This window comes from Aedes aegypti, chromosome 3 (assembly GCF_002204515.2).
Source record: "Aedes aegypti strain LVP_AGWG chromosome 3, AaegL5.0 Primary Assembly, whole genome shotgun sequence".
Taxonomy (NCBI): domain Eukaryota; kingdom Metazoa; phylum Arthropoda; class Insecta; order Diptera; family Culicidae; genus Aedes; species Aedes aegypti.
This window is the reverse complement of record NC_035109.1, coordinates 393,569,031-393,577,871: the sequence shown is the minus strand read 5'-3', so window position 1 is coordinate 393,577,871 and position 8,841 is coordinate 393,569,031. Positions and strand designations below refer to the sequence as shown.

The 8,841-nt window shown below is 39.6% G+C and overlaps 1 protein-coding gene across 1 annotated transcript; it reads right to left on the bottom strand.

The window, feature by feature from the left end:
* Nucleotides 1-5,073: 5,073 nt before the first annotated feature.
* Nucleotides 5,074-6,251, bottom strand: LOC5565434 (leucine-rich repeat-containing protein 15). The gene is made up of 2 exons (XM_001649759.2): nucleotides 6,118-6,251; nucleotides 5,074-6,063 (listed from the first exon to the last, which is right to left on the bottom strand). The coding sequence occupies exons 1-2, from the start codon at nucleotides 6,147-6,149 to the stop codon at nucleotides 5,109-5,111; spliced, it is 987 nt and encodes a 328-aa protein (XP_001649809.2). The 5' UTR covers nucleotides 6,150-6,251; the 3' UTR covers nucleotides 5,074-5,108.
* Between the last annotated feature and the right edge of the window lie 2,590 nt (nucleotides 6,252-8,841).

The window sequence follows — 8,841 nt, the reverse complement described above, 5'->3', positions numbered from 1 at the left end:
TTATCGAGGATCTGTCGCAGGGCGAACATTTGATCCAACGTCGATCGGCCCTCACGAAAACCAGCTTGGTATTCGCCGACGAAGGACTCTTCAAGCGGTCTCAATCTGTTGAACAGAATACGTGACATTATTTTGTACGCCGAATTGAGGAGTGTTATTCCTCGGTAATTGACGCACACCAATCTATGCCCTTTTTTGAAGAGAGGGCAAATGAGGCCATCCATCCAGCTAGCAGGCAGTTCTTCTTCCTCCCATATCCTTAGTAGTATATGGTGAATTATTCTATGCAGCTGCTCACTACCGTGCTTGAGAAGTTCGGCCGGGAGCTCATCCTTCCCAGCAGCCTTGTTGTTCTTCAGCTCTTTAAACGCCTTCTTAACCTCATCTAGAGATGGAGGCTCCACAGCTTGACCGTCGTTGTCGATGTTCATTCTGTTCTCCGATGCTCTATCGTTCCCTCCATTCAGTCACGTTTCGAAGTGCTCTTTCCACCTGGCAGCCACTATCGTTTTATCTGTCAGCAAATTACCTTCACGGTCGTTGCACATGACGGGAGACGGCGCTGACTTTCTCCGCACGCCGTTGACAGTTTCATAGAATCGTCGCATATCGTTCTGTTCCATACAGTTTTGCGCCTCGGCTATCACGTTCTCATCAAACTCTTTTTTCTTCCTGCGATGGATTCGCTTTTCGGCTGATCTTGCTTCCCTGTACCGCTCTCTGTTCAGCCTGGTGCCAGACACTAACATCCGACGTCTAGCCACGTTCTTCTCATCCGTCACCCTCTGGCACTCCTCGTCGAACCATCCGCTTCTGGGGCGTCTTCGAGCAGTACCTATCACTTCTCGCGCTGTTTCACTCACCACTCCATGGATTGCATCCCATAGATTGTTGAGGTTTTCGCTCACATTGACCTCACTTATCCGCTCGTCCAGCTTTTGGTGGTATTCAGCTGTAACACCGTCTGCTGAGAAGCGCTGGATATTGAATCGCATTGTTCGCTGTGGTCTTGAATTCGCTACAGTTGATAACCGCGCTCGAATTTTACTGACAACGAGGTAATGATCCGAGTCAATGTTAGGACCCCTGAAACATCGATGACGTCTGAGAAATGTCGGCCATCCTCCAGAATATGGTCTATCTCATTGCAAATATCACCATTTGGATGCCTCCAGGTGGGATTCCGAATATCCTTGCGTGCAAAGTAGGGGCTGCAGATGGCCATCCCCCTGGCAGCAGCGAAAGTCACTAGTCGTAGGCCGTTGTCATTGGTAACGGAGTGAAGACTCTCCTTACCGATGATCGAACGGAAAAATTCTTCTCTTCCGACCTGCGCGTTCGCATCTCCGATAACGATTTTCACGTCGTGTTTTGGGCACTCTCCATAGGCCTTATCAAGGTCTTCATAGAACGCGTCCTTCACGTCATCAGGTTTGTCGTTCGTCGGTGCATAGATGTTGATCAGACTGTAGTTGAAGAATTTGCCCCGTATCCTCAGTACACAGATTCGTTCGCTAATCAGTTTCCACTTCATAACGCGTTTCATCTGCTTCCCGATCACTATGAAACCGACTCCATGTTCTGCCTTATCGCCGCCGCTGTGGTAGATGTTAAATTTGAACGTAGTGTTGGCGATGGGATCAACCGCCCGGAATTCACGTTCTCCAGATCTAGGCCTCCGCACTTCTTGAATGGCGGCCACGCCCACTCCAACCTTCTGCAGTTCACGAGCCAAAAGGCTCGCTCGTCCGGGTTCATTTAACGTCCTGACATTCCAGGTACCAAGTTTCCATTCATAGTCCTTATTTCGTTGCCAGGTCGGTTGCCGAAAATATCGTTCGTTATTTCTTCTTTCTCCATTTTTCGTGGTAGGTGAGAAATTCGGTATGCTACCTTACCGGGGTTGCGCTACCTACATCACGTTGATGGAGCTGCCACCTTAGGTTAGTTGACGTGATACAACATTTCATACTCAGCTGCTGGATACCATAACATACGCTGTTTGAGCCGCACCTCCTGGTGAACAGACGCTCGGGACGCACCCACTCACTCTAGCTGATGTCAGAAGGACAACAGTGCCCAGATTGCACTACCAGCTAAGTACGCAACCCTTAGCTGGCGGTCTTTGTCATCGTTAGACCCGAGGAAGCGTGAGGTAGGGACTTGCGAGGACCAGAGCTATGTTGGGCGCTCCTTCCTTGTTGTCGACTCACCATTTTACAACTCAGGGAAAAACTATACTGAATTTAAAACTTGGAGACACATTTGAATTACTTTAGAAATTTGTAGAGGAATTCCTGATGAACCTTCATCAAAACTTTAAGTTTTTACCTTTAATCTTAAGATTTTTTTAAGTGTTCCTTTTTGGAATATGAAAAGATTTTAGAACGAATCGTCTTCGGTGACATCGGTAGCAATGTTGGACAATTGGCACTCCATGAATCGGTTACAATTTTCGTCGAGGACAACAACGGAACATCTACAGGCGGCGAAAAAAATGCAGCAATATCAACACAACCAGCAACAACTGATTCAACTGATGATTTTGAATCTTTTCTCTATTTTTAAACAAATGTTTAAAGGAAGCTCCTTACAAATATCTTAGGTGCATCTTAAAAAAATCCTTTTCCTTTCCTAGTTATGTTGCTAACTGTATGTCCACAGATTCCGCTATACTGATTTGGGAAGCAAAAGTATATCTGGAGTGGTTATATTGAACAGAATTACTCTGAAGTTTCGAAGGCAAGGGACATTTTGAAAACACTTTTCGTAGATTATTCTTGTATAATCCGGGAATTTGAAGCAGAATTTAAATAATAGAATAATTTCTGACGCGAATTTTGGATAAAATCAAAATTTCAATGAGAGAGTCAGCTTTGAACTTATGACAAGTTTTTCAGTTGAATTCGGTTACACTTTACAAAATCACTTTGTGGATAAAAAAGACATAGACGGAATGGTTGTCTTTCAGGAGGAATTCGCATTAAAATTTTGAACAAATCTCACAATATTTTTTGACTTATTTCCAAGAGAATTATAGCATAAACTCTGAAGCCACCTTTCGGTATTCTTTGAGGAATTTGATTATACTAAAATTCTTCCAAATCGGTTTTATACGTTTTGCTAAAAATCTGGAGGAAATTAGTGAAATATTTTTTTGAATTTCCTAACAATTTAAAACAAAATAAAGCCGCTACAAATTTGGATTTGACTTTTGGTCAAAATTTGCTTTTAGGGTGGACATCCCAAAAAATATTTATCAAAATTGCAAAAAAAAATCTTAACAAATTAGATGAGTTCAGTTCCCCCCTCAGCTACCCGAAGGTCGGTGGAAAAAAAAATGTAAAAAAGGAAATGTATCGGCCTAAGTGTTCTTAAAAAATGTAGTTTAGAGTAAATGTTCTTTAATGTAAAATTACTTCAAAGAAAGAAGCAGAATCCAAGAAATAATTCATTGCTGGATTACAAACTATGGTCAAGTTTTTGGGCTTCTCACACCAGGTTAAATTTTTGTCATCCATCTGAAAAAAAAAGCCAGGTTGAAATTGCTTGGAAAGATTGGTTATGAATTAAGCCGTAATTTTCAACCAAAAACTACCGCTAACTACTGTCTAAACAATTCCTTCATTAATTTCGTCTATTTTCAATCAATGTCGGGCATTATGCAAGTTGCAGTTAATGTTTGATTTTTTAAGTGCATTTTTTAAGGAAATTATCATCAACGGACAACTAAAGCAGGACATATGAAATCATAATGTGAATATGCTGCTTTGGAACATTGAAAAAAAAGCATTGTTTGCATTATTCAGATAATACGAATATTGGGAACCGAATTTCGAACAATAACGCATTTTTGTCCAACATTTTTTTTGGCAGTGGAAATGTCAAAAAATTGCGCTAAATATACACACCAATAAGCTGATTCTAGCAGTTACCAATCGAGCGACAGCCGGACGATTAATTTCTCGGTTTCGCGTGTTTCATCGAAGTTAGAACCACCACACAGAGGTTTTCAAAATGAAAGAACGTCACGTCAGTCATGTAAATTGATACAGAAGATTAAGTATTTTTTTTTAATTTTCATATTTATCAGCATTCAAAATTCTGAGGTGAGGGGCTCCTGGCCCTCCTGGCCACCCCTGTTTCTACGTCAATGATTACACCTTTTTACCATACATCTTGCTTGATTCCATATTCTGGATCAATTGTTCAGTAAAAAATATACACTTGAGCATACTTCACGTCTTACATAAGCTATTGGCGATATTCATTTTTTTCTATATGGTACTATGTCTACCTCGTATTTGCCCATAATAGTTTCAAACAAAGTGAGTAAATTTCCTAGAAATCATATACACAAAAAATAAAGTTTTTCGATGCAAACAGGTGTGGTTTTGGAATACTGTATTCATATACTTAAGTACAATAAAGTACCTGATGAAATTTATATGAGTTAAAATATATAGTATAATGAAGGATGCTATTTCATATCTTTCATCCAGAAGAGTATCAACATTGAATGTTTGTTATTATTCTACAGAAAACGCTTCCAGCCACCCCTACACCATCACCCAGTTTACACATCTTAACCCTCACAAAAAAAATGTGTTATCCCGTGATGCTGTTCCCTTTTTCTCGCTAAGGCAGACTCCGGAGGTTGGCAATTTCCTGTGCATTGAATGCCAAGATAATTGGAAGGTACGCCACGCCATCCTTATGCTTCTTGCTGCCAAGCCGAGCCTCTCTCAAGGATCACGAAGAAGTCGATGTCGGATGGCATGGGTTGGCAGCAGAATTTTCCATCAAAGAATTCAACTTTTCCACGGCGAAATACGTCACTAATTGGATTTTAAACTTCCCGGTGGAAAACCTTTAGAGCCTTTTTTTTTTCATTTGCAACAACTTTCAACGGTGAAAGTTGGAAAGTTACAACAGGTCGGCTGGATAATTGTTCCAGAAATTCGCAAAATTTGGTTTACATATTTAGCCGGAACGGTGGATGAGGAGGAACTTCAATTGTAATTGACTTACCATTTGTTAGCCGTTGCGAAGGTGAAATAACTCAAATTGAAATTATGATTGTTAACGGAGAAAATCCAATTCATACTTTATTCGCCTTGGATGATTCTACAGAAAACGTCTTCCACGATATCGCCCAAGTCCATTTCGTTTGTGGTAAGGTTTTTCACTACATTAGAAATGTTTTCGGCCAGAGCTTTCTTGACGGATTGTTCTTGTCTAGCCTTTTGAGCTAATCCGTGAATGTCAACCGTCAACTGACACATGACGAGTCCTATCATTTGAAGACTTCCTTCTGCTTTTTCGAGGAAATCATCTCTCCAAGCGCAGTTCCATTGATTACCACCGAAATTAATATTGCCCAGCGAAGGTAGCTGCTCCAGCAGATTGTCAATCCGTTCTAAGCTGTTGGTAGATACGTCGAGTTCTTGTAAGCTGGAAAAATTCCATCGAGAAATGTCCATTGTGTTGATGTTGTTATGAGCGAGATTGAGAAACAACAGTGATGGTAGTTGAACGAGTCCAGTTGCGAATACAACTTTTATGCTGTTATAGCTCAAACCCAGGATTGTCAGCTGGTCCAAACCATTGAACTGTTTCATATCCAAATATGAAAGATGGTTGTTTGATAAATCGATCAATGTCAAATTGGTTAGGTGATTGAGACCTTTTGGAATGCTGGTCAGCTCGTTCTCTGGTAAATGAAGCTCAGTCAATTGATACTTTTCTGCTGTATCGATTTGGATCTCATTCAGCTGACATCGAGACACTCTGAAGTACTTCAGCTCTGGTTTCAAGAAGGCGTTTCTAACATAACTATTGAAAATATCCAATCGCTCTACATTTGGCATACGGTACATCATTCGCGCAGAGAGTTCTTCCAAATGAGCAAACTGTAGTTGTATGGAAGTTTGTTCAGGGAATTCCGTCCTGCAAGAATGTGTTTCGGCTGTGACACTCGATACAAAACAGTACAAATCCTCTTCAGGTGCGTTCTCGCAACTGTAACGTACTCCACATGTTGTAGATATGAATGCGAGTAGCCTGAAAAATTTAAGATGAATATAATTGTATACTGTGGATGCTGTAATGACTCACAAAATATGAAGGAGATAATCCGATGCAACCATGATCGCAGCTGCAGCACCGTAATCTCGATTCAACAGTAAATACGTTCTCTTTCCAATGAGTGAGGCTTCAGACTGACACTGTAGCACAGAGTTGCTTCTTGGTACTGTCTTATCGCGCATGATAAGTAGAGTGCATTTCAGTGAATTGTAGGGTAAGAGTACAAATTTTAGCCCATTTCTAGTTTTCGTTGAAACAAACATTTAAATTGACGGGGACCCAGATAGCTGAAGTGGTTAACGCGCTGGTACTCATCAATACCAAGCCGAAGAACATGGGTTCAAAACCCACCGGTCGAGGATCTTTTCGGGTTGGACATTTTTTGACTCACCAGAGCATGGAATATCTTCGTGTTTACCACATGGTAAACACAAGCAAAATGGTCTACAAAGAAAGTTCTCAGTTATTATCTTTGGAAATGCTCATAAAAACACTAAGAAGCAGGCTCAGTTCCAGTCGAGACGTAATGCCAGAGAGAAAAGATTAAATTTTTTTTTTCTTTCTGGCATAACGCCTCAACTGGAACAGAGCCTGTGTAAATGCTCTACTACATAGTTTGATGATGCAGTCATATGACCCAGATCTCAAATTATCTTTTTAACATTTGCATTCTTTATGGCAATAGAAGTGTTACGAAGGAAGCATGATATAAAACGTATTTTCATATTATTATGATTTTCTGATCCGTTTCAAAATGAGAAGTACGAACTTTATTAGTTGCACCCATAAAACAAATGAAATGTTGCACATTGCATTATATGTCACCTTCATAACCCCATGTACTGATAACCATTGATAATCAGCTAATAATAATCGAGATCGAAATGCTAAATTTATAAACTGAACAGATGAATCACGCGAAAAGCCTTCTCTCAAACAATGTTGCCAGCAAAACGGCTCGGTTTACATGATTTTAACGCATGAAATTCAATCATAAATAACACAACGTAACAAAAATGAAATTTTTGTTTGTCTCAAGGATTAAATCATGTGTCTCAAGTAGATTTTGGGTCGCAGAATCTAATGCCGCTCTCAGAATTGTTCCTGCATGTCACAATGTTAAGCTACAGGTCGTTGAAGTTCTGTAAAACACAGGTTTAATTGATGTTTACATGAAATTTCAGCTAAGATTTATCAATATTTTTGTGATCTAATCCAGCAAGCATGCACAATAGGTCTTCTACTTTCATTTCAGATATAATTTGGTTGAAATTACACGACACAATTTAGATTGAATGGCATTTTTCAACATGCTTGCAGTCTCCATACAAAACTCTTCGTTTCTTTTATATGACCGAATACAATACTTTTCTAAAACACTAAAAGATTAACTTTTGAGCATCGATTGTATTATGAACTTTGCTCATAAGTATTGTTATACACATAAAGCTTGGATCATGTGGCAAATTAAGCAAATTAATTGCCTTACAAGCTGGCAAACTTGCACGCAATTAGGGTGATATAGTCAAATTTTGCATTTTCAACAGCCAATATCTAAAAAAAAACTAGACGTGCTATGATATTTTTGGATACGGCAATGGATTTAGCAATCCTTAATTAAGTAAATAGCGGAATTTTGATGCTTGAGACGAAAACTTGCTCGATAGTGTAATGCACATGGAATGACCGGGCCGTCGATCAAATCATGTGCATTTTTTGGACAGAATATCTATCTCTCTATCAAGCTTTTTAAAGGCGCTAATGGCTGCCGCAAACAGGCTCGCTTTTTGGTAGGGATCGGTCAATTTGACGTTTGGCTTGGGTCGTTTTATATTGAGCGGACCCAAGCCAAACGTTAAATCGACCGATCCCTACCAGAAAGCGAGCCTATTGGCGGCAGCCATTAGCGTTCGTAAAAAGCTGGATAACCGAGCATTCTCGTTTGCAATTTCATTTTCAAGATGCAAGAAAGCATGCAATATTGGCAAATGTTGGATGCAAGATCATGGAAGGTTCCAGTTTCACTCAAGATTGCAACCATTTCTGAATGCAATGATCGTTGAGTAGGATGCAGAGCTACTTGGGCGCTTCCATGATTCACTTTTGCATGACATGTTTTTCTCGGCCGAATTGTGAGAAATTTTGCAAAAAGAAGCACTTCAATACGACGCATATTGTGACCAAATATGAGCTCAGTAGCTTTCAAAAAATCACACTACCGAAGTGAGTGCCAAGAATAGGAGCCGGTTTCCTAATTAGTTATATCTCGTTTTGCGTGACAATCATTGAAATTTTAGTGCCATATAAATTCAAAAAAAAAATGCTGTGTACACAGCAAAAAAAATCTCCAATTTACGTGACACGTTAACATATATGATAATCATGTAAAACGAGTTATAACTGAATATTCAGCGATAAATAATGTTGCATTCGAAAATGCTTGCAATCTTGAGTGAAACTGAAACATTTCATGATCTTCTATCCAACATTCGCCAATATTGCATGCATTCTTGCATCTAGAAAGTGAAATTGCAAACAAGAATGCTCGGTTTACATAATTCTACGCTGAATATTCTGTCATATATAAAATGCACATGGATGAATCGACGGCTTGTCATTTGATGTGCATTATTTATGATTAAATTTTCAGCGTGAAAATTATGTAAACCGAGCCGTTTCGCATGCACCATTCTTTAAGAGAAGACGTTTCGTATTCAATATTAAGGATTTTGCTAGTTATGTTGGATAAAATAG

Coding starts and splice junctions, on each gene's coding strand:
- LOC5565434 (XM_001649759.2), bottom strand. CDS start 6,149: ATGGTTGCATCGGATTATCTCCTTCATATTTT. Junction 6,064..6,117: donor GATTATCTCCTTCATATTTT/GTGAGTCATTAC, acceptor TAAATTTTTCAG/GCTACTCGCATTCATATCTA.